Here is a 26,187-nt window from a genome sequence, read left to right as displayed (position 1 = left end):
AAGCATCTCTTGGTGATTACGGTGTTATAAGAAAAGGTGCTATGAGTGGGATATTTATCTTTGTCTCTTTACTCTCTGGTTGTTGTAAATGACCTTGAAGTTGAGTTCTTTCATCCAAGTAAGCTTCTCTCATGTATTTTATTACCCATCTCTTTTGTGTAATTCAGTTTTAAGGAAGTAGTGTTTTGTTTTCACATTTATTTGTTTTAAACAACTAAGGTGAACTATAAATTAGTCTTGCTTCATGGTCCTCTCTGTTTGTGTGTGGTCGATTTGTGTTTTGTGCAAGTGTTTTACCCCTCTTTTGATTCATAAGTTGAGACTTTTTCGACCTATCAATGTATATGCACACAAATTTTATTTTTGTATAGGAGAATTGTGGCAATTGATTCCTCTTTCAGGTACATACTGTCTTATGAGGTATGGTACTGATTTTTTGATTGTTGTGACTCAGCTTGCTCTTGTTTCAAAGGCGTAAACCTAGGGTTTCTCCAGAATGGCAGCTGAAGCTTCCTGAATTTGTAAAGCGATTGGAAGAATCACTTTATAAGGATGCAGCTTCAAAGGTAATAGGTTGAGATAGTACTTGTGGCTGGGTTTCCACTGTTTTCTGAACTTGTGATATAGAAATGGTTGGTTTGGCCTTACCTCATTATTCATTTGCGTGTGCTATTCACGCGTAAGAACTGGGTCAGTTTACCTCATTATTCATTTGCATGTACTATTTACGTGTAAGCAGTGGGATCATTGTACTTCGATACAGATGGTTTTGACTGAATGTTTTCCCCATTTCAGGAGGAATATTCTGATTTGTCTACGCTGGAACAGCGTCTTCGAGCTGTAGCAAAGAGAATTATGCCATCAAGAAATGTAACCACAAATGGAGCAAATGCTCCAGCGTCTTCTATGATACCAACTCCAGGGGCCACCATGATACCTACACCAGGCAGTGAGGCCATGGCACAGTCTAATATAGGGCAAGGCACGATGAAAATGAATCCTAACGGTGTGTCATCCAATGGCTCTTCTCTACTCCAAGGGCATGGGATGGCTTCTGCTGGCAATGTAAGTAGTATGGTTCCTACTCCTGGGCTAGGGTCCAATCCATTTACTCGTGCAGACTCTTCTTTGGCAGTGGCAGGAAATTCTGTGGCACCAGCTCAGGGTAAGGTTTTATTCAAGTGGTAGTGCTATTGTGTAAGTGTTGACTGCATGGAGTATGCTTCTCTTGACTTTTTGAACTTTTTTAAGCAGCTGCTCCATTGCAGCATCAATCATATGGTCCTGGAGGCAGTGGGCACATGCTCAAAAATGTAAATGGTCAGTTGGGGGCCAATAACATGCAGAGGAAAAGCCCTTTGTCTTTTGGATTTGCGAATGGTGGTACTGGGCAACTGATGGGCAATGGGCAGCACCTTCTCAATGGCAATCTTTGCTTTCCTAACCCTCCTATGTATGTGAACCCTGTTCAGTACGGTAACATGCCTCTTTCTAGTCAGCAGCATTTGAATCAACAACGGCAACAGCACATGTCCATGCAGAGTAAGCTTTTTAGAGTTTTTATCACATACTTCTTTTGTGTAATAATATCATAATGTCAGGTGATGCAGAGTATGTCCAAGTACTAAGCTAGCTGATTCTGGGGACAGGCAACAGCCACTGTTTTTTTCTACTGATTTTCTACTGATCTTTTAGCGTCTGGTGTCTCACAGTTTCAAACGGGGTTCCTTCCAGCAGTCTGGCTATGCATCCTCAGGTCATGCAAGCATCTACTATGATACCTGTCCCTGGTATGCCACCTCAGCAAGGAAATCCGCAATCACATCTCCAGCAACCATTGTCACAATCAGATAAGCTGATGCATTTGAATTCTCAATCAAAGCTAGCTGGGTCTGGAAACGATCAACAGCAAGATAATGCCAAACCTAAGCCACCATATCAGGTTCAAACATCGACTGACGTTACTAGCAAGAAACAGATAGGTGGGGAAGAAAATCAGACAATGATTGCTTCGTTACCAGCTCAAAATTTGCCGCTTCATGCCTTATCCAGTCGGCAGCAGCACATACACAAGCATCAACACCAACAGCTGTCAAATGATCAATATAAGCATATGAATCAGTCCGCCAAAGAGCCTCTTTCACAAGTTTTTAGTGATGAGCAAGATCATTTAGTGATCAAATCTCAAAATTATCAGCAACATCAGACTCAAAAACTGTCAGACATACAGCAGCAACAGCAACTTCTACACCCTTCCCTTCCAGAGGATCAGCTTCCTTACATGCGGCAGTGTGCTGTGCAACAACAGACCAATGTGCATGCACAGCCATCACAGGACTTACAAGGACATCAGCCAGCAGTTCAGCATTCCCCTCAAATGCTTCAATCACCACCTCAGCAACAGGTCTTCAGCCCTGAAGAAGCTGACTCATTACAAAGGCCGCTACAAGTGGGTGACAGTGGTGGGGGCTTAGGACTTAAAGGAGGAGATTGTAAATCTTCAAACCCTGTAATGCCAGATGGCCAAAGGGCTCAGCAGTACATAAAGCAGCAGAGGTGGCTTCTGTTCTTGCGACATGCAAGCAAATGTACTGCTCCTGAAGGGCAGTGCCAGTCAACCCCCCATTGCCATACTGCTAGACAATTGTGGAGCCACATTACACAGTGCAGTGATCGTGATTGCCAGTATCCTCGTTGTCACCCCTCACGAACACTTATTAAGCATCATCAAACTTGTCATAACACTCAGTGCCCAGTATGTGCACCAGTTCGCCAGAAGTTTGCTATGCAACGCTTACAAGCAGCCCAAGCCAATAATCCTTCTTTTGTTGCAATGTCGAATGGGTTGAATGCGGTTTTGCGAGCAGGAACCTTATCTGGAGGAGTGAATGCAGACTCACTAAATAAAGGTAGCGACATTACTACTGGTCCTGTGGATGGACAGGCCCCACCAGCCAAACGACCAAAGCTTGAGCAGGTAGAATCAGCAGAAATTGTTCCTCGTTGTCTTGTTGGAGATCTTAAGGATCCTAAATTGGAGCCAGTCTCAGTTAAAGTTGACGAAAGTGGGCCAGAAGCAGTAAAATCGGAAGCTGCACGAAGCACACTCGCTTCTCAAGCCGGAATTCGTGTAAAGTTCGATGGAGGCAACCAGGTAGAGGCTGAGTCAGCAGCAAAGCAGGTTCAAACTTTAGCAACTAGAACTGAGTCATCTAACTCGGCTTCAAATAGAGCATCTGTTCCAGTCAAGCAGGAGGTGAAGCAGGAAGTAGTGTGCTCTCCTGCACCTGATCCTGCGACTCTTGGAAAAGGAAGCAAGCCAAAAATTAAAGGTGTCTCTCTCACAGAGCTTTTCACTCCAGAGCAGATCAGAGAGCACATTCTCAGCTTGCATCAGTGGGTGGGTCAGGTATAATTGGTTTATTTGAGCCCTGTATCGCTGTGTTTGCTTTGGGACGTCAAATTTGGGAAGAGTGTTAGTTGGAACTGGTGGAAACAATAATGACACTAACCCACGTATGTGCGAGCATCCTCCACATGTATTCTTGTACTGAGTTTCTATAATCACTGTGTATTTTAACTGAAAATGGCATGTAGGACATTATCTGAATTGTTATACCAAAACTTGATGGGTGGGTCCACAAGCATGCTGTCGTATTTAAAGAAACTCCTCAAAGGACATAACCCCTCTTTTTCATTTTCATGTGCAGTTGTAGAATTGTTGGCTTGGCTTTAGATGCAATGAATTTTTTCTATACTGATTTTTTTTTTTGGTTTCTTTCTTCACACACAGAGTAAGGCAAAAGCTGAGAAGAATCAAGCAATGGAGAGTACTGAAAATTCCTGTCAGCTCTGTGCTATGGAGACACTTACTTTTGAGCCTCCTCCTATTTACTGCACACCGTGTGGAGCTCGAATAAAACGAAATGCTTTTTACTGGACAATGCAGATTGGTGAGACCCGCCATTACTTTTGCATACCATGCTATAATGATGCACGTACTGAGACTGTAGAGATTGATGGGGCCACATTTCCAAAGTCGAGGCTAGAGAAGAGAAGGAACGACGAAGAAACAGAAGAACCAGTATGTTTGTTGCTTTGATTGACTTCATTGAATGTTGTTTGATTGCTTTCTAAGGTTTCTAATGCAGTTTGTAATTTCTTGCAGTGGGTGCAATGTGACAAGTGTGAGAAATGGCAGCATCAAGTGTGTACTCTGTTTAACATGCGAAGGAATGAGGGTGGTCAAGCAGAGTATACATGCCCTCATTGTATAATAGATGAGGTGGAGAATGGTGAAAGAAAGCCACTTCCACAAAGTGCTGTGCTCGGAGCCAAGGATCTACCAAGGACACTTTTGAGTGATCATATCGAGCAGAGATTGGCAAGGAAGCTAAAACTTGAGAGGATGGAGCGTGCACGTGCTCAAGGAAAGAATTATGACCAAGTAATTTTCCTTCAGATGTTCCTGTCATCATGCTCTTTTTAATGGCAGACTTTTCATTGCTTGTATGTTTTCCTGTTGTGAGCGGGCACAGGTTCCAGGAGCTGAATCCTTGGTAATAAGAATTGTATCTTCAGTGGATAAGAAACTGGATGTAAAACAACGCTTTCTGGAGATGTTTCAGGAGGAGGATTATCCAACGGAATTCCCTTACAAATCGAAGGCAAGTGGAGTACTACTGAGTGTAATTCAGCTTGTGGGAGATTGTGAATGAAAAAAATTAATAAAGATGGTGTTGCTGCAGGTTCTTTTGTTGTTTCAAAGGATTGAAGGTGTAGAAGTCTGTCTTTTTGGAATGTATGTACAAGAGTTTGGTTCAGAGGCTGCACAACCAAATCAGCGACGAGTCTACCTTTCATACTTAGATTCTGTAAAGTATTTTAGACCAGATGTGAAGACAAACAGTGGAGAGGCTTTACGGACTTTTGTTTATCATGAGATACTGGTATAACTATCATAAAGAATTGCCTTCTATCTTATTAAGTCTTTCATCTTCCCTCTTTTCTGTCACCCTAAGCTATGTTGGCAATGTGCTGAGCAGATTGGTTATTTGGACTACTGTAAGAAGCGGGGTTTTACCAGCTGTTATATCTGGGCTTGTCCCCCATTGAAAGGAGAAGATTACATTCTTTATTGTCACCCTGAAATACAGAAGACACCTAAATCAGATAAACTGCGAGAGTGGTGAGTAGCGCCCTCGTTTCTTTCACAGCCGAGAAGGTCTTTTACAGCCCCCATGCTTTCTTAGTCTACTAACTTATTTGGAGGTTCAATCTGCAGGTACCTTGCAATGCTTCGGAAGGCAGCTTCAGAAGGCATTGTTCCAGAGTTAACCAACCTATATGATCACTTTTTTATCTGCTTTGGTGAAGCTAAGGCAAAGGTAACTGCAGCTCGTTTGCCTTACTTTGATGGGGACTACTGGCCTGGGGCAGCTGAGGACATGATTATGCAATTACAAGAGGAGGAAGTTGGTCGTAGACAACAAAAGAAGGGGAAGACCAAGAGTTCTGTGACTAAGAGAGGTACCAAAGCTGCTGCACAAGGGGAATTAGCTAGTAATGCCTCAAAGGATTTACAGCTGATGCACAAGGTATTGCTGTTCTTGCTGTTCCATCTGCTACATAGTTTTATTCATATTCACCTTACTTGACCATTCTTTGCTGGTTTGTAGCTGGGGGAGACAATTTTTCCAATGAAAGAGGATTTTATCATGGTCCATCTACAATTTGCTTGTACTCATTGCTGCAGCTTTATAATTTCTGGTCGTCGATGGACTTGCAGGCAGTGCAAAAGCTTTCATCTTTGTGATCGGTAAGGACTTGAAATGTTAAATTTACACTTTTGATGTCTGACTATGTAGAATTTAACTGGTTCCTGTAGTGCATTATGTGTATTATACTCCAATGCTCATTTTCTTATTTATTTTTGTTCTGGTGATAGAGGTATTCATTAGAAGTGATAATTTGAACTATAGTCTATATTTATTCTAAATTTTTGCAAATTTTGCGTCTCTGGTGTTCTTCTCCCTCTTCAAGATCTCTATGTGAGACCTAAGTGAATGGCCTGGACTAATAGATTACTTATACTTCAGATGTTATGAAGCTGAGCAGAAGCTTGAGGACCGGGATAGACATCCTGTGAATATTAAAGAGGCACATCCTTTGTTTCCAGTAAGTTATTTGAATGCCTATTTTGCAACGTTTCAAAGATTTTCTGCTAGTAAATCAAAGTGATTGAGAAGCTTGTGCTACTTCTAATACGTCAGGGTGAAAATAGTCAAAATGTGTGATAAAAGATTGAGATTGGTGCTTTTATTGATTTGTATGTATGCTATCAAATACTATGACAAAATGATGACAGAAGGAATTTTTTTTAATCAGTGAAGTCTTATTGACATTTTGAAAGTGTCATAGACAATTTGTCTTTTTCCTGTGCCCAAGGAGAAGTTTGCAAAGATACGTCTAGTTTCTTTGCTCTATGCGTATGGTGTCTTCCTACCTAGCTAACGATGTGTCTTCACTCTGAAGGATGTGTCTATTTGACAATGACCGTTGACTTTTCAAATGTTGCAAGCATCGTCTGTCATGATGTAGGAATTAGGAAATCTTTAGCATGAATATCACCGATCCTTACGTAAGCCTATTTGTTTGGACAACATAAAATCGAGGGTACTGATTGCTGTATGGTAAATTGTAATATGCAAAAATTTATGGCTTGGACAACAAAGTCACACTTTCGCTAAGGCAGGCCCCTTGATATACCTCAGAAGAATTTAACTTTGTTGATAGTGACACTGGTGTAATTATGAAGTTGGCCCAAAAGACCTATAGTGCCTGTTGTACACTATACTAAAACGCTTGGAAATCATTACACCTGTGGAAAATGTTTTGTTGATCATTAACTAGCCCGTAGCTCATCACCGGAAAATTTGATGTTTGACAATCTCATCTCAGTATGCACCTTTCTGAAGGACCTTTATATTGTATCAATTTCCCCATCAGTAGCTTTTTAATCAATGCAGAACTTGACAATCAAATCCCTAATAAATTTTTAATAATAGACCTGGTATTTGAGTAATGAATTTCTCCTTTTTAGTATCGAGTGATTAAGAACGTCTTGGCAGTGTTATCCTCGATTATACCTTTTGAAGCTCACTCCCTAGGGTAGGCAATTTTACTGTTCGAAGCCCTCACCCTCTAACAATAGTCTCTCTCTTTTTCCACAAGGAGAAAGATGGTGGTCATTTAGCTGTAGGAATCTCTCTTTAGCTAAGATGCGTTCATACTAGTGTTATGTTTTAGTCTGCATGGTATGGCTAGCTGATTATCTGATGGAGCTTTTACCTTTTATCCTCATTTTGTGTGCTTTACAGGTGGAACCAGTGGAACCTTTGGGTGATACAAAGGATAAGGATGAAATTACAGAGAGTGAGTTTTTTGACACTCGTCAGGCATTCCTAAGTCTTTGCCAGGGAAACCATTACCAATATGACACCCTACGTCGAGCAAAACACTCTTCAATGATGGTGCTATACCATTTACATAATCCGACTGCCCCTGCATTTGTCACGACATGCAACATGTGTCATCGGGATATTGAAACAGGCCAAGGATGGCGCTGTGAAACATGCCCAGATTTCGATCTTTGCAATGCATGCTACTCAAAAGATGATTCGATTAAGCACCCCCATAAGTTGTCTCCTCACCCATCTGCTGCAGAGCGAGAGGCCCAAAGCAAGGAAGCTAGGCAACAACGAGTTCTACAGGTTTGAGCTTAAGGATTTGTGCTTATGAGGGAGTTGTGCAAGCTTAATTTTTTTTACAGTTATGCTCTAGTCTGTCAAATCGAAAGAGAAATTAGTAGTGGTTTTGAATGGGTTTGTGACAAAGTCAGTCACAGCTGATTCAGGACTAAGAGTAGGGAAGAAAATGCTACACATTCGTATATATATATATATATATATATGTATGTATGTGTGTGTATGAAGTTTACTCTCTCTCTTTCACAAAGATTATACTGATTGTACTGAGGGTCTTCTGCTCATGGTAGTCATGGGAGGCTGATCGCCCCCTCTTCACCATCTCTGGCGTTTGTGTCTCTCTCTCTTTCTCTCGCGCTCTATCTCTTGTGATTCAGCTATCCCAACAAGCCGCCCATTTTTTTGCTTAGTTTTTTGCTTGGCTCACATCGACCAACTTAGGACCCCATAGTATATATATCTTTGTTTTGTACTGTTGTTAGGTTATTTTTTTACTTTGACTTTGTATCAGATCCACCACTTTGTAACTTTCGGGTCTCATAGGTCATTATGGCCTTTTGAAGACGTTAATATAACATTTCATTTCATTTATTTCTCTCTCTCTCTCTCTCTCTCTCTCTCTCTCTGCTGTCTGCCCTCGCGCTTCCCTGCTGCCCCTCGCGCTGCCCTGCTGCCCCCGCACCCTCTCTCTCTCTCTCTCGCGCGCTATCCCCCCCCCCCCCCCCCCCCCCCCCCCCCCCCCCTCTCGCGCTCCCTGCTACCCCCGCACCCCCTCTCTCTCTCTCTCTCTCTCCTCTCTCTCTCTCTCTCTCTCTACTGCCAGTATACTCTCTCTCTCTCTCTCTCTCATCACGCCATCTCTCTCTCTCTCTCTCATCACGCCATCTCTCTCTCTCTCTCTTTACCATGCTTTCGTTTAGGGTTCGCTGCTGTATTTTAGGGTTCGCGACCTGTTTTTAGGGCTCGCGACCTGTATTTTAGGGTTCGCGATTTTTTTTTTTTTTTTTTTTTTTGGGGGTTGTTGGACAGATCTGCGTTTTAGGGTTTGCTGCATTTTCTGCACTTTAGAAACATCAATCCTCTCTTCTCTCTCTCTCTCTCTCTCTCTCTCATGTCATCCCCAACCTCACCTATGGCAACAAGCAAACTCAAATATATGCTTCACTCCAAACGAATTTCCATCATTGAATTGGAAATGAAAGCATGGAGAAAAGAGATGGAAGATTGGAGGAACGCGAAGACCGTTTTCCTCCGAGAAAATGAAGAAAAGGAGAAGAGGTGGAAGGACGAGAAGGATCATCTTCTCAACAAGATCGCCACGTTGGAGAATAGCATTTTGGACCTCCACAAAGAAGTGTTGGAAACACGGTCAAAAAATGGGCTTGAAGAGGGGGAATTTCAGCCCTCTTTGAGGGAAGAAATTGACAACATCAATGAGGAGAAGAAGTCATGGGCCGGGTCATATCCGAAACGCAAAAGAAAGTAGAGGAGGCCGAAAAATGGATTGAGGTTGCCAAGAAAGGGAAAGGTAAGGAAGCTCCTTGTACACCCACTCTTATCAACATGACCCTCGAAGAGGAACAAAGAAGGAGGGTGCGGGCTCTACATGTGAGGGTAACCGGCCTCAAGGACATAAACAATGTGGAAAAAGAGGTCACAAGCCTCACATCAATGATGGGGGTGGAGAAGCCTTCACACACAAAGGCATGGAGAGTGGGCAAGAAGAGTGAGGGCCCCGGAGAATCTTCAAAGGAAAGAGCTCTCATACTACGCTTCCCTTCATTGGAAGAGAAGAAGGAATTCTTGAGGAAGAGACCTACTCTCAAGAAGACAGGTATTTTCTTAGGCGATGACCTCACTCTCTCACAACTTGCGCATATGAGAGAAGTAATGCCCGAGATTCAAGCGGCAAGGGAGAAGGGGAAGATGGCCTTTTACAGAGATGGTCGGGTGGTGATTATAGAGCGGCGCTCTACATGACGGTGCGAGACCTATGGGACCACATTGAGGATGGCGACTTGGAATTGTAATGGGTCTATGAGGTTGGATGTTGGTGCCTTTGAGGACAGTTTCAGAGACAAGGACATTGTTTTCTTTTCAGAGACTCACCAGGCCCCTGGCCAACTGTTGCCACATGTGGTGGGATACAAATGGGAGACATCCCACAGAACAGTCACGAGATCTGAGCATGGGAGTAGAGGTTCAGGAGGAGTAGCGGTGTTGTTTAGGGAGGAGCTACAGCCACTACTACATATTGTATGGAGAGATGATCAGGCTAGATACATGTGGGTGAGGCTGAGAGCTGACACAGGTCGATTTCTATATATTGCTATATGTTACTTCCCCCCCAGTACGTCAGTATATGCTGTATCCAGAGGGCAGTCGCCTTTCTCAATTCTAGATGATGATATATGGGAGTTTTCTAGGGATGGTGATATCATCCTCCTAGGAGACTTCAATGCTCGAACGGGCAACTGTCAGACAGTCTTCTACGACACTTCAGATGAGATGCTTAGAGAGTTGGATGTGGGTGAGCTGGGGTTTGACAGATGCTCACATGACAGAGAGCAGACTGAGTATGGGAGATACCTCACGGAGATGACGACTACACATGGGCTAGCCATACTTAATGGCTTACAGCGGTTTCCTGGAGCAGCAGGCTTCACATGCTTTCCACACAGACATGGGGCCAGTACAGTGGACTATGTTATGACACAGCCGAGCTTTATTCCTTGTATTCAGGATTTCACAGTGGGAGCCAGACCAATGGGCGTAGCAGTGGATCATGCTCTCTTGACACTGTCCGTATCTTTTCAGTTTAGTACAGCCCAGAAATCAGGAGGCAGGTCACACACCCGTTATACATTTACACCAGAGACTGACTCAGTTTATACAGAGGCGATCTGGGATCGTCTATGCACAGTTGCTCCAGGCCTCTCAGTAGAGGAGTGCACTACTTTATTGACTGAGACACTACATGATGCAGCATCAGAGGCATACCCACACACTCAACCGGATCGGAGGCGACATTCTGGGAGCATGCCCCAGAATAGTTGGTATGATGAGGAGTGCAGAGAGATGAGAGCCCAGCTTCAGAGGGATCTTCATTTAGGAGTCATCACCTACAGACAGTCGCGGATTGCTTTCCGGCGCCTTGTGCGAAAGAAGAAACGAGCTTACCTGGCCCAGATGGAGCGAGACTTGTATCAGTTGTTCTTGAGTAGAGACTCAGGCGAGGCATGGCGACTCTTCCATGAGCACTCCCCTCCCCCAGTGATTACTTCTCCTGATGTGTGGGGCCAGTATGCGACATCGTTATATACGGTTCCTGGGCAGGATCCCCTTCCAGATCCTACAGAGCCATGTCCACCTATGAGCACCTTCTTTACCACTGAGATGGTAAAGAGAGCCATTGACAGGATGAGGACCAGGAGGGCTTACGATCATGACGGTCTAGTAGCGGAGCACTTTATACATGCTAGGGATATGCTGATGGAGGTTCTTGCAGTGTTGTTCAATCGTGCCATGTGTGAGGGATTACCTGAGACTTGGAGGTTGTCTACAATTGTGCCTATATTCAAGGCAGGTGATCCTACAGAGCCTGGAAATTACCGCACTATTATGGTTGGACACACACTGGCACGATTGTATGCATCCATTATTGAGCAGCAGTTGAGTAACTGGGCAGAGCGTGAGGGTGTACGGGCAAAGGGATAGGCAGGTTTCAGGAGGGGTTTCTCCACTCTTGACCATATTCTGACACTCAGAGCTATCATTGAGGAGGGCAGGTCACATGGGAGACGGATTTATTGTAGCTTTGTGGATTTCCGCAAAGCATTTGACATGGTACCGAGAGCTCGACTGATGCGCAGACTGCAGGAGATGGGGGTGCCCACAATGTTGATTTGGGGGATTATGGCTTTATACAGATCAGTGATGGGACATGTACGCACCCCAGAGGGGATATCTAACTTAGTTCACTCCACTATCGGGGTGAAACAGGGTTGCCCATTGTCTCCTACTCTATTTGGTATGTATGTTGATGAGGTGTCTGATTACATTGACAGAGAGGGTGATAGAGGTGCCCAGCTGGCAGGGACGTGGATCCCATTGTTGTTATATGCTGATGATATTGTCTTGATCTCTGACTCACCAGAGGGTATGCAGCGACAATTGGATGCATTACACAGTTTTGCAGAGGATAGTGGATTGTCTGCAAACCTTGGTAAAACCAAGGTCATGGTGTTTAACACCACACCGCAGTGGATCAGGAGATCGGCACCGACCTTCACGTATGGTCAAGAGATTGTGGAGTATACAGATGCATACACTTACCTTGGGATAGTCTTCACTGGGCCGAGGTTTTCTTTGGGGAGAGCAGCAGAGACTAGACTGACCTGAGCTTATGCGGCCTTGGGAGGCTTGGAGAGGATGTGTTCGCAGGTTCAGTTCCAGGAACCTCGGACAAAGTTATGGCTCTTTGATACTTTAGTAGCCTCAGCTATGATGTATGGGGTACAGGTATGGGGACCTTCTGTAGGCCAGGATGGTTGGAGACGTATGGAGAGGCCCTTGGTATCTATGATCTCCCGATTGATTAGAGCCAAGGCCTCCGTACCTCACGCGATCATTCGAGCAGAGCTAGCTGCCCCCCCCATGGAGATTGAGGCGCTTACCAGATCAGTGTCCTTTGTGCACAGCCTATGGGATACTACTAGAGACAGATATGCTAGACTGGCCCTTGAGTCTTCCAGACAGTTAGCTCTACAGGGGGACACTTCATGCTGGTATGCACAGATGACTTCATGGTTTCAGACGCATGGCTTCACCATGGACAGGTTGCCCCCTTTCCGGTATTCTCTTCAGGCACCCTCGCTGTCTCTTACACGGGTGGAGATCACTAGACTCATTCGTCAGGACCTGATCCAGCTCGACACCAGGAGGACATGGATAGAGCCGCCTCAGGAGTTGAGCACGAAGATGGCTTTCTATAGAGAGCATCTTCTCCACCTCACAGGAGATGGGTTTGTGATTCGACCCAGCTACATGGACACACATATGTCTCATGGTTTGCGTTGTGCCATTGGTCAGATACGCACATCCTCACATCAGCTCGAGATTGAGACTGGTAGATTCAGAGGGATACCAGCAGACAGCAGGATATGCCGATTATGCCAGAGAGAGCCAGAGACAGAGTTGCACTACATATGTCATTGCACAGTGTTCTATGAGATACGGGGGCGTTTCCACTGCTTATTCAGAGAGGGTTTTGGTCCTCTATCTAGGGTCATGAGTTATGAGGATCAGAGATGTCTTGGACTATATCTACTTGAGTTACACAGGTATAGAGACACTTTACTGGGGAGAGCTAGAGAGAGGCAGTCCCAGAGACACATTACAGATTTCTTTTCACTAGATATGGGACAGCCAGAGGAGCAGCCACCACTGCAGAGCTCGTCCCACACTCATTCGACCACTACTGGCACTCTCATCGACCGAGCATTGGAGCTACAGAGATACAGACGACTGCGACTGAGGAGAGGAGCTACACAGCATCGACGGAGACTACAACAGAAGATTCGAGCCATACTCTCGAGACATCCAGAGTGCAGATGAGGATGGATCCTCACCATTTCTTCCATCTTTGTTTCACACACTGTTACATCCAGTTTACCGGGTACCTATTGTATCAGCTGCTACACCCACGTAGTTTTAGATTGTAGTAGTAGTAGTAGTATTTTGTTCCACTTCTAGTTCTTTTCTAGTTCTTTTGTACCCAGACATGGTATTAGATTCACTATTTTGTAACTGATTGGTCTCATAGGTCATTTTGGCCTTTTGAAGACATTAATATAACATTTCATTTCATTTCTCTCTCTCTCTCTCTCTCTCTCTCTCTCTCTCTCTCTCTCTCTCTCTCTCTCTCTCTCCTCTCTCTCTCTCTCTCTCTCTCTCGCGCGCGCGCTCCCCTGCTGCCTATCGCGCGCCCACCCCCCCCTTGCTGTCTATTGCCCCCCTCTCCCCCCCCCCCCCCCGTCTTATCGCAGGTTAATTTTCAGCCTTTTTTAAGTTTTAAGTTTTTTGACTATAGTCTATCGCCCACCTCCCCCCCCCTCCTTAAATTTTTCAAACTTTCGCCCCCTCACCTCACTCTAGCACTCCCCCCCCCCCCCCCCCCCCTGCTTCTCTCTCTCTCTCTCTCTCTCTCTCTCTCTCTTCTCTTTCTCTCTCTCTCTCTCTCTCTCTCTCTCTCTCTCTCTCTCTCTCTCTCTCTCTCTCTCTCTCTCTCTCTCTCTATCTATCTATCGCCCCCCCCCTTCCCCCCCCCCCGCGTTGTCTATCGCGAAGCCCCCCCCCCGCCCCCGTTTTCCACCCCCGTTCCCCCCACTCTATCTACCATACTTAGTCCCCCCCCCCCCCCCCCTATCTCTCTCTCATAACTAACGTTTTCACCCCCGGGCCGTACCGCCTCCGCTCTACCACTCGTCGGGACCGCTACTAGTGTGGGTGCATACGTGCATCTAACCCCCCCCTTGCGGATAGCGTTCAAGCATGAGGAAGACAAACGATAAAGCCGACCCCCTAGAAGATGTCATTCAAAAATGCAAAGAGGAAATGACGGAGACCATCACCAAGTTGAACCGCAATCTCTGGGGCACAATAAACATTCTCGAAGGACGTGTGCTGATCCAAGAGAGCAAGATAAGCACGCTAGAAGACCGAGTGACAACCCAAGAGGAAGAGATCGCGTCACTCAAGAAAGAACTCGCCGAAGCCCGATCAAGAAATACACTGGAAGAGGGCGAACTGCAACCCTCAGTAATTGAAGAAATCAACAAGATCAAGGAACAAGTACGGGCCATCAAAGAGGGAGAAGAACAGCACAAAGAAATGACGACTTCTTGGGTGGATGTTCTTACCAAAACCCAACAGAAGGCGGACGAAGCCGAGAAATGGATCAAGGTGGCCAAGAAAGGGAAAGACAAGGAGATAACGCCCACATCCACACCCAACAACATCATTAACCAGACACTAGAGGAGGAGAAGAGGAGAAGAGTGCGCGCTTTACATGTGAGAATTTGCGGTCTTAAAGACAAAGGCAATGTGGACGAAGAGGTAAAAGAACTCACAGCCCTGATGGGGATCCATGAGCCGACACACACAAGGGCATGGAGAGTGGGCAACATAAAGAAAAATGGAGGCAGTGGAGAAACCTCAAAAGAAAGAGCACTCATCCTTCATTTTCCCTCTATGGAAGCAAAGAAGTCTTTCTTGAAGAAAAGACCAACTCTTAAGGAGACTGGCATCTTTCTCGGGGACGATCTCACCCTCTCGCAGATCGCTCATATGCAGGAAGTAATGCCGGAGATTAGAGCGGCAAGGGGGAAAGGCAAGATCGCTTTCTACCGAGACGGAAAAGTAGTAATACTGGAGCGACGCTCCACATGACGGTGCGTGACTTATGGGACCACACTCAAAGTAGCTGCCTGGAATTGCAATGGATCTATGCGTCTTGATGTGGGTGCTTTTGAGGATAGCTTTACTGGAAGAGACATCATTTTCTACTCTGAGACATACCAGGCCCCGGGGCAATCCATGCCTCACATCAGTGGATATAGGTGGGAGACAGCCTACAGACAGGAGACACGCTCAGAGCACAGAGGGCGGGGCTCGGGAGGAGTGGCAGCGTTATTTAGAGAGGATCTGCAGCGACTGATCCCGCAGGGACGAGTAGGCCAGGTACATGTGGGTGAGACTGAAAGCAGAGACAGGCAGATACCTCTATCTAGCTATCTGTTACTTTCCCCCGAGCACATCAGTTTATGCACCACCTAAGGGACAATCCCCTTTCTCTATTTTAGATGACGACATATGGGAGCTCTCTAGAGATGGTGACATTATCATCCTCGGGGACTTCAATGCTAGGATTGCCCATCACCAGGCAGTGTTTTATGATACTTCAAAGGAGATGCTAAGAGAGATAGATGTGGCAGATACGGGCCTTTCCAGACTATCACACGATAAGAAATATACTGAGTATGGGCGACACCTGATAGACATGGGCACTGCACATGGATTGGCCATCTTGAACGGCCTACAGAGATTTCCTGCTGCGGGAAGTTTTACATGCTTCCCACACAGACATGTAGCCAGCACGGTGGACTATGTCATGGCACAACCGAATTTCATCTCTAGTATCCAGGATCTCACAGTTGGGCCCAGACCGGCCGGGGTGGCAGTGGATCATGCTCTGGTGTCAATGACCATCTCTTTCCAATTCAGTGTAGCGCACAGGCCACGAGTAGCAGCCCCTACTCGCTACACATTCACAAGGGAGACGGACTCCGTATACATGGACGGAATCTACAGACGCCTATGCACTGAGGACCCGGGGCGACCTCTGGAGGAGTTAACTACTATACTGACACAGACATTACATGAGGCAGCAGCAGAAGCATACCCACACACCCAGCCTGAGCAGAGCCGCCGATCTGGGAGCATGCCTCAGAACAGCTGGTACGATGAGGAGTGCTGCCAGACTAGAGCCAGACTTCAAAGGGAGGTGCTGTTGGGGGACGTCACTCACAGACAGTCACAGATGGACTTTCGACGCCTGGTGCGGTGGAAGAAGAGGGCTTTTTTGGCCCGACTCGAGCAGGATCTATATCAGCTATTCATGAGTCAAGATTCGCGTGAGGCGTGGCGGCTCTTTCATGAGCAATCCCCCCCCCCCCCCCCCCCCCCCCCTTGCTATTTCCTCCATAGAGACCTCGGGTCAGTACGCATCATCTTTGTACACATCACCTGAACAGCCGCCCCTCCCCAACCCCCCCGACCCATGCCCACATACATGTGTCTTTTTCACCATTGAGATGGTGAAGAAAGCTATTGACAGGATGAAGACTGGGAGAGCATATGATCATGAGGGCCTAGTAGCTGAGCATTTCATACATGCCAAAGACCTACTAGTAGAGCTTCTAGCAGTTATGTTTAACCGTGCCATGTGTGAGGGCCTACCGAACACCTGGAGCCTATCTACGATAGTACCTATCTTCAAATCAGGAGACCCCATGGAGCCTGGGAATTATCGCACTATTATGATCGGGCACACACTGGCACGTTTGTATGCATCCATTCTTGAGCAACAGCTGAGTAGATAGGCAGAGAGGGAAGGAATACGTGCAACTGGGCAGGCAAGATTCAGGAGAGGCTTCTCTACTCTTGACCATATCCTAACACTCAGGGCCATCATCGAGGAAGGCAGATCTCATGGGAGACGGATCTATTGTAGCTTTGTGGACTTCCGCAAAGCTTTCGACACGGTACCCTGAGCTAGACTGATGCGCAGATTACAGGAAATGGGAGTACCCACATAGCTCATTTGGGGGATCATGGCATTATACAGATCAGTAGTAGGGCATGTACGCACTCCGGAGGGACTCTCAATACCGGTTCACTCCACTATTGGGGTGAAGCAGGGTTGCCCACTCTCTCCTACTCTTTTCGGTATGTATGTGGATGAGGTTTTTGACTACATTGACAAGGACGGGGATAAAGGTGCACAGTTGGTAGGGACATGGATTCCACTTTTGTTATATGCGGACGATATTGTGTTGATCTCCAAATCCCCAGAGGGAATGCAACGCCAACTGGATGCTCTACATACGTTTGCCCACGAAAGTGGTTTGTTTGTCAACCTTGGTAAAACCAAGGTTATGGTGTTTAATACCACCCCACAATGGATCAGAAGATCAGCACCTACATTCACATACGGCCAGGAGACTGTGGAGTACACAGACGCTTACACTTACCTTGGAGTGGTTTTTACTGGACCCACATTCTCACTCACAAGAGTAGCAAAGACCAGACTGACTAGAGCCCACACAGCATTGGGTAGATTGGAGAGGATGTGTTCGCAGGTTCAGTTTCAGGAACCCCGGACGAAGCTCTGGCTCTTTGACACCTTGGTGGCCTCAGCATTGCTCTATGGGGCTGAGATATGGAGACCTTCATTGGATCACCACGGGAGGACGGATCGCACAGACGGATGGGGGAACATGGAGAAGCCTCTCGTCTCTATGATCTCGCGGCTCATTAGAGCCAAGGCATCAGTACCACGGGCCATTATTCGTGCAGAGCTGGCGGCCCCCCCACTAGTGGTAGAGGCGCTCACCAAATCAGTCTCCTTCATAAACCGCACATGGGAACTTCCCAGAGACAGATATGCTCGCATGGCACTTGACTCCTCCCGACAGTTAGCCATACAAGGAGATACAACATGATGGTATGGGGAGATGACATTATGGTTTCAGGCGCATGGGTTTAGCATAGACAGGCTGCCACCATTCCAGTATGCATTGGATGCACCATCTCTCATTCTTACACAGTCAGAGATCACCAAGCTCATTCGCCAAGACCTGACCCAGCTAGACACCAGGAGGACATGGATACAACCAGCACAAGAACTGGGTACGAAGATGGCTTTCTACAGAGACCACCTTCTCCAGCTTACGGAAGATGGTTTTGTGATGAGACCAAGATACATGGATACCCACCTGTCTCATGGGATACGGTGTGCTATTGGCCAGTTACGCACATCGTCTCACCAGCTGCGGATTGAAACCGGGAGATATAGCGGAGTACCAGTAGAGGCCAGGACATGCCCCTTGTGTGACATGGAACCTGAGACAGAGCTGCATTATACATGCCGCTGCCCCGTCTACTACGAGATACGAGGCTGCTTCCATTGCTTGTTCAGAGAGGGTTTTGGACCACTCTCAAGTGTAATGGGATACGAAGATCAAAGATGCCTGGGTCTGTTCTTGCTTGAGCTGCGCAGACACAGAGAGAGCCTGATGAATGGTGAGGCTAACCAGTCTCAAAGACGGATTACAGACTTCTTTAGAACAGACACGGGACAGGCGCAAGAGCCACTCCCACAGCAGAGCTCCCTCCCCCGTCTCACACCAGAGGCACATTGATTGATCGAGCGATTGAACTGGGGAAATCCAGGCGCCCACGACTGCGCAGGACTACACAGCATCGACGGAGGCTTCGTCAAAAGATTCAGAGCACGCTGGCCAGGCACGCACAGCGCCCGGTCAGACTACTAACCATGGAGGAAATTGATGAGATCCGCCAACGGCCGATGCTAGATCTTTTGTGATTCAGCTATCCCAACTAGCCGCCCATTCTTGCTTAGTTTTTCGGCTTAGCTCACATCGACCTATCTAGAATCCCATAATATATATCTTTGTTTTTGTACTGTTGATTAGGTTATTTTGTTACTCTGACTTTGTATCAGATCCACCACCTTGTAACTTTCTGGTCTCATAGGTCACTGTGGCCTTTTGAAGACGTTAATATAACATTTCATTTCATCTCTCTCTCTCTCTCTCTCTCTCTCTCTCTCTCTCTCTCTCTCTCTCTCTCTCTCTCTCTCTCTCTCTCTGTGTGCTGCTCGCGCGCCCTGCTGCTGCTGTGCTGCTGTGCTGCTGCTCGCCCTTGCGCCCTGCTGCTCGCGTGCTCTGCTATGCTGCTCGCGCTTTGCTCGCCCTCGCCCTCGCGCTCTGCTCGCTGCCCGCCCCTGCTCTTGCTCCCGCTCGCTGCCCTCCCTGCGCTACCGCCTCCCCTTGCGCTGCCTCTGCAACCCCGCCCCCCCCTCGCTCCGCCTGCAACCCCGCCACGCGTCGCTCTCATAAGGTGTCCCCCCCCCGCTCTTGCTCGTAAGGTGCCCCCCCCTTCTTCTACGCGTAGAATGTCCCCCCCTTCTTCTACGCGTAGGGTGTCCCCCCCCTTTTTCCTTTACACGTAGGATGTCCCCTCCCTTCTTCTACGCGTAGGAGATCAAAATTTTTTTTATAATAGATACACCGCCTTGTAACTTTCCGGTCTCATAGGTCACTATGGCCTTTTGAAGACGTTAATATAGCATTTCATCTCATTTCATTTCATTTCTCCCCCCCCCCCCCCCAAACAACGTTGCTCCACTGCAGCACCACCCGCCTGTAGCTACTGCTTCAGAGGTCGACCCACACACCGTTACGCACACCCCTAATCGAGCATTTTGAAGAGCCCGGCAGGAAATTGAAAACAAACAGAGAGCGCAATATTCGGAATTTTACAGGGAATTACAGCAAACTTAAAACTGCAGACCTCGTTTCTGGCGGCGACCAAGCATGAGGAAGCAGAATGATAAACCCGATCCTTTAGAGGATGCAGTTCAAAAATGCAAACGAAGAAATGACAGAAACTATTAACAAGATCAACCGCAACCTACTAGGCACAATAAAAATGCTCGAAGATCGTGTGTTTGCCCAAGAAAGCAAGATCAGTGCAATGGGAGATCGTGTTATGGCCCAAGACGAAGAGATTGCGTCACTCAAGAAGGCGCTCGCAGAGGCACAATCACGAAACACACTTGAAGAGGGAGAACTGCAACCCTCAGTAATGAAAGAACTAAACTCAATCAAAGAGCAAGTGCGAGCCATCAAAGAGGGGGAAGAGCAGCACAAAGAGATGACGACTTCCTGGGTGGACGTTATTACAAAGACTCAGCAGAAGGCAGATGAAGCCCATAAATGGATTGAGGTGGCCAGGAAAGGGAAAAGCAAGGAAACAACGTTGACACCCACCATTATCAACTTGACCCTAGAAGAGGAGCAAAGACGACGTGTGCGCTCTCTACATGTGAGAATTTGCGGTCTAACAGACAAAGATAATGTAGACGAAGAGGTAAAAGAACTCATGGCTTTGATGGGGGTTCATGAGCCGATGCACTCAAGAGCTTGGAGAGTGGGCAACAAGAAGAAAAATGGGAGCAATGGGGAAACCTCGAAAGAAAGGGCACTCATCCTCCGTTTTCCCTCCATTGAAGCAAAGAAAGACTTTCTGAAGAAAAGGCCAACTCTTAAAAAAACGGGTATCTTTCTTGGGGATGACCTTACCCTCTCACAGATCGCTCATATGCAGGAGGTAATGCCAGAGATTAGAGCAGCAAGGGAAAAAGGCAAGATTGCCTTTTACCGAGATGGAAGAGTGGTGATATTGGAGCGACGCTCCACATGACGGTGTGAGGCCTATGGGACTGCACTCAAAGTTGCTACCTGGAATTGTAATGGATCTATGCGTCTTGATGTAGGTGCTTTTGAGGAGAGTTTTCCCGGAGAGACATCATCTTCTACTCTGAGACGCATCAGGCCCCTGGGCAGTCTATGCCTCACATTAGTGGATACAGATGGGAGACAGCCTGTAGACAGGAGACACGATCGGAGCACAGAGGGCGGGGCTCGGGAGGAGTGGCATTGTTACTCAGGGAGGAGCTGCAGCCATTGATACGAGTACGTCAGTATATGCACCACCTAAAGGACAATCCCCCTTTTCTATCTTGGATGATGACATATGGGAGTTCTCTAGAGACGGTGACATTATCATTGTAGGGGACTTCAATGCTAGGACTGCCCATCATCAGACAATGTTTTATGATACCTCAGAGGAGATGTTGAGAGAGTTGGATGTGGTGGAGATTGGCCTATCTAGACGATTGCAGGATGGGGAATATATTGAATATGGACAGCACTTGATAGACATGGGGAGTGCACATGGATTGGCCATCTTGAATGGCTTACAGAGATTTCCTGCTGCAGGAGGTTTCACATGCTTTCCACACAGACACGGAGCCAGCACAATGGATTATGTCATGGCATGGCCGAGCCTCGTCTCTAGTATCCAGGATCTCACTGTTGGGCCTAGACCTGTTGGGGTGGCAGTGGATCATGCTCTTATGTCGTTGACCATCTCTTTCTAGTTCAGTGTAGCACATAGGCCACGGGTAGCTGCCCCTACTCGCTACACCGTCACGCGGGAGACGGACTCTCCGCGTGACGGACTCTGTATACATAGATGGGATATACAGACTCCTGTGCACTGAGGAGCTAGGACGACCTTTGGAGGAGCTTAGGATCTTTACTAGCTATTCTTGAGTCAGGACTCACGTGAGGCGTGGCGGCTCTTTCATGAGCGATCCCCCCCACCTGCCATTACCTCTACAGAGACTTGGGGCCAGTACGCATCATCTTTGTATACAGTTTCTGGACAGCCGCCCCTCCCTGACCCCTCTGATCCATGCCCCCACACATGTGCTTTTTTCACCGCTGAGATGGTGAGGAAGGCCATTGACAGGATGAGGAGTGGGAGAGCATATGATCATGATGGCTTAGTGGCTGAGCATTTCATGCATGCTAGAGATCTACTAGCAGAGCTTCTAGCAGTTATGTTTAATTGTGCCATGTGTGAGGGCTTACTTGATACTTGGAGCCTTTTTACGATTGTACCCATCTTCAAGTCAGGAGACCCTATGGAGCCTGGGAATTATCGCACTATCATGATTGGACACACACTGGCACAATTGTACACATCCATTCTTGAGCAGCAGTTGAGTAGATGGGTAGAGAGGGAAGGAATACGTGCAGCTGGGCAGGCAGGTTTCAGGAGAGGCTTTTCTACTCTTGACCATATCTTGACACTCAGAGCCATCATTGAGGAGGGCAGATCACATGGGAGACGGATCTATTGTAGCTTTGTGGACTTCCGCAAAGCATTTGACACAGTACCCAGAGCTAGATTGATGCGCAGATTACAGGAGATGGGAGTACCCACAGAGCTCATTTGGGGGATCATGGCATTGTACAAGTCAATAGTGGGGCATGTACGCACCCCAGAGGGCTTGTCCGCACCGGTTCACTCCACTATTGGTGTGAAGCAAGGCTGCCTGCTCTCTCCTACTCTATTTGGTATGCATGTGGATGAGGTTGCTGAGTACATTGAGAGAGATGGTGATAGAGGTGCGTAGCTGGCAGGGACATGGATCCCACTATTGTTCTATGCTGATGATATTGTGTTGATCTCCGATTCTCCAGAGGGGATGCAACGTCACTTGGATGCTCTGCATATATTTGCCCACGAAAGTGGTTTGTCTATCAACCTTGGTAAAACCAAGGTCATGGTATTTAATACCACCCCACAGTGGATTGGGAGGTCAGCGCCCGCATTCACATACGGCCAGGAGACGGTGGAGTACACAGATGCTTACACTTACCTTGGAGTGGTTTTTAGTGGACGAGTATTTTCACTGAGAAGAGCAGCAGAGACTAGATTGACCAGAGCCCATGCAGCACTGGGCAATTTGGAGAGGATGTGTTCACAGGTTCAGTTTCAGGAGCCTCGGACGAAGCTCTGGCTATTTGACACTTTAGTGTCGTCTGCATTGCTCTATGGAGCTGAGATATGGGGGCCTTCTTTGGATCATCACGGGAGGACAGGTCGCACTGATGGGTGGGGGGACATGGAGAAGCCTTTGGTCTCTATGATCTCACGGCTAATTAGAGCCAAGGCTTCGGTACCACGTGCCATTATCCGAGCAGAGCTTGCTGCCCCCCACTAGTAGTCGAGGCTCTTACCAGATCTGTCTCCTTCATACACCGCATGTGGGAGCTTCCCAGAGATAGATATGCCTGCCTTGCACTTGAGTCCTCTCGACAGTTAGCCATGCAGGGAGATACAACATGCTGGTATGGTGAATGACATCATGGTTTCAGGCGCATGGGTTCAGCATAGACAGATTGCCCCCCTTCCAGTACTCATTAGAGGCACCCTCTCTGACTCTTACACAGTCCAAGATCACCAGGCTCATCCGACAAGACCTGGCTCAGCTAGACATCAGAAAGACATGGATACAACCAGCGCAGGAGCTGGGCACGAGGATGGCTTCCTACAGAGAGCATCTTCTCCAGCTTACAGAGGACGGTTTTGTGGAGAGGCCTAGATACATGGACACTCACTTGTCTCATGGGATACGATGTGCTATTGGCCAGATACGCACATCTTCACACCAGCTGCGGATCGAGACTGGGAGATACAATGGAGTACCAGCAGAAGCCAGGACATGCCCCCTGTGTGGCATGGAGCCAGAGATAGAGTTGCACTACACATGCCACTGCCCCGTCTACTACGAGATACGAGGCCGCTTCCACTGCTTGTTCAGAGAGGGCTCTGGACCACTCTCCAGAGTCATGCAGTATGAGGATCAGAGATGCTTGGGTTTGTTTCTACTCGAGCTGTGCCGACACAGAGAGATCTTGATGAGAGGAGAGGCTAGCCAATCTTAGAGACACATCACAGACTTCTTTAGAGCAGACATTGGACACCCGGAGGAGCCACTACCACAGCAGAGCCCGTCGCCTCACACCAGAGGCACACTGATCGACCGGGCGACCGAGCTGGGGAGATCCAGACGCCCACGAGTGTGAAGCACTACACAATATCGAAGAAGGCTGCACCAGAGGCTTCGGATCACTTTGGCCCGACATGCACGACGCCCGGTCAGACTACTGACCACGGAGGAGATTGATGAGATCCGCTAGCGACCGATGCTGGATCTCTTGTGATTTACCTACCCCAGCTAGTTGCTCTGCCCCGTTCACACCTAGCAGTCCAGGATTCCATAGCATATTTGTTTTGTCATTTTGTTACTTTGACTTTGTATCAGATCCACCACATTGTAACCTTTTGGTCTCATAGGTCACTTTGGCCTTTTGAAGACGTTAATATAACATTTCATTTCATTTCATTTCTCTCTCCAATTCATGCCCCCACACGTCCTTTTTTCACCGCTGAGATGGTGAGGAAGGCCATTGTGACAGGATGAGGACTGGGAGAGCATATGATCATGATGGCTTAGTGGCTGAGCACTTCATGCATGCCAGAGATCTACTAGTAGAGCTCCTAGTAGTTATGTTTAATCGTGCCATGTGTGAGGGCTTGCCTGATACTTGGGGCCTATCTACTATTATACTGCAAGACAAGCTCATTTGTGCCATCTATGGAGAGATGCACAGTGCCAAATTTCAATACCCTCAATGGAACATGCATGATTGTTTCCAAGGTATACATGGCCATGCTTGCCTGCATCAAAAGTAGAGAAACACTCCTTGATAGGAGTCACATGAATTGAAGCACCGGAATCAACTATCCAAGCCTGGGATAACGCATCATTGACAGTCAACAAAGCATCAATAAGATCACTCTTGGTAATTTGCATGTCCTGTGTATGAACATTAAGAGAGGCATCAAGGTCATAAGCATCATCATTTGACAAAGTGGCACACAAGATGTCCTCTACATCTGACAGCTCCTCAATCACAACACTAGAAGCCACATTGGCCTTCTCTTTGTCCTTTGAGCTATCTTGTGCATCTGACTTGGCTTCCTTCTTTTCTTTCTTTTCTCTCCGCCATTCTTTTTCCTTTCTAACTCGGCTTTGTAGTAGCTGCAATCGGGTTTCTTGTGACCTTTCATGCCACAGTGATAGCAAGTCACATCACCCTTGCCTTTGCTTGCATTTTCTCTTTCCTTACTCTTACTCTTACTCCTTTGTGCATAGACATTCTTCTTCTCTGTTCTGCCTCTAACCATGTTGGCAGAGCTGCCTCCCTCTCCACTTGCTTTCCTCCCGATTTCCTCATTCAAGAGAACCCCTAACACCATCAAAGGTCAAATTGGGGTTATTCGACAATGAAACCACCAATGTTTCCCATGAATTAGGTAATGTCATAAGCAAGAAGATAGCTTTCAGCTTATCATCAAAAGGAGGCAAACCTGAATCCTGTAACTGTGACAAAGTGCTTGTAAACAACGACAAGTGCTCTGCAGCGCTCTTGGACTCACCTAGTTGCATGCCAACAAGTTTTCGCATCAAATGCACTTGGTTGACAGGCGTTGTATTCTCATACATCGCCTTTAACTTCTCTCACACGTCAAAAGCATTTGTGAGACCTTTCAAATCAACGATTGTTTCATCGGTCATGGCCATTTTAATGTATGTAATTGCCTTTCTGTTAAGGCTAACCCATGCTTCGTCCGACATATTCTGTGGCTTTACCTGTTCAAGTGCCCCTTCGCAATCCTTAAGAAATAGGATTCCCTGGATCCTGTCTTTCCAAAGGTCGAAACCTGTTCCATCAAACCTCTTAATCTCGAAGAGATTCTTCACATCCGAAGAAGAGGAGGCCATAGTTGCACGAATAAGAGGGCTTATACGCTGAATTTTTGGGCAAAATGCACCAAAACCGGAGTATAACCTCACAGAAGTGTGCACTACAGCTCCAAATGGTCATAGGAGCAATTTGGGGCAAAATGGTAGATTTAGGCACAAAAAACAATTTCTGAAATTTATGCACAGGAAATTTCAGCGAGTGAATTTGTGCTCAAAAACAACAATTTTACTTGTTTTTAGCCTCACAGAACATACATAAAGGCTAATGCACAGCCTTTAGAAGAATATATGAGCAAAAGCCTCAATTTGTAGAATCAAATTGCAAAATTTGAGCCACAAATGGTCATACATAGCCAAAACTTGTCAAAT

At 46.9% G+C, this 26,187-nt stretch overlaps 1 protein-coding gene across 2 annotated transcripts in view; it reads left to right on the top strand.

The window, feature by feature from the left end:
- The window catches only part of LOC147463695 (histone acetyltransferase HAC1-like), a 64,392-nt gene that overhangs the window by 16,979 nt on the left and 21,226 nt on the right, over positions 1–26,187 (top strand). For both annotated transcript variants that reach the window (XM_086490278.1, XM_086490271.1), the window contains exons 3-15: positions 455–566; positions 796–1,165; positions 1,255–1,542; positions 1,713–3,409; positions 3,794–4,084; positions 4,169–4,447; positions 4,539–4,667; positions 4,749–4,949; positions 5,046–5,188; positions 5,285–5,597; positions 5,679–5,818; positions 6,099–6,177; positions 7,380–7,772. In XM_086490278.1, the coding sequence (XP_086346404.1) occupies positions 455–566; positions 796–1,165; positions 1,255–1,542; positions 1,713–3,409; positions 3,794–4,084; positions 4,169–4,447; positions 4,539–4,667; positions 4,749–4,949; positions 5,046–5,188; positions 5,285–5,597; positions 5,679–5,818; positions 6,099–6,177; positions 7,380–7,772 (4,435 nt within the window). The remainder of the gene's footprint in view (positions 1–454; positions 567–795; positions 1,166–1,254; positions 1,543–1,712; positions 3,410–3,793; positions 4,085–4,168; positions 4,448–4,538; positions 4,668–4,748; positions 4,950–5,045; positions 5,189–5,284; positions 5,598–5,678; positions 5,819–6,098; positions 6,178–7,379; positions 7,773–26,187) is intronic.

The sequence above is a fragment of the Adiantum capillus-veneris genome, chromosome 2 (genome assembly GCF_014529385.1).
Source record: "Adiantum capillus-veneris isolate H3 chromosome 2, ASM1452938v2, whole genome shotgun sequence".
Classification (NCBI taxonomy): domain Eukaryota; kingdom Viridiplantae; phylum Streptophyta; class Polypodiopsida; order Polypodiales; family Pteridaceae; genus Adiantum; species Adiantum capillus-veneris.
This window is presented reverse-complemented; position numbering and strand designations above follow the sequence as displayed.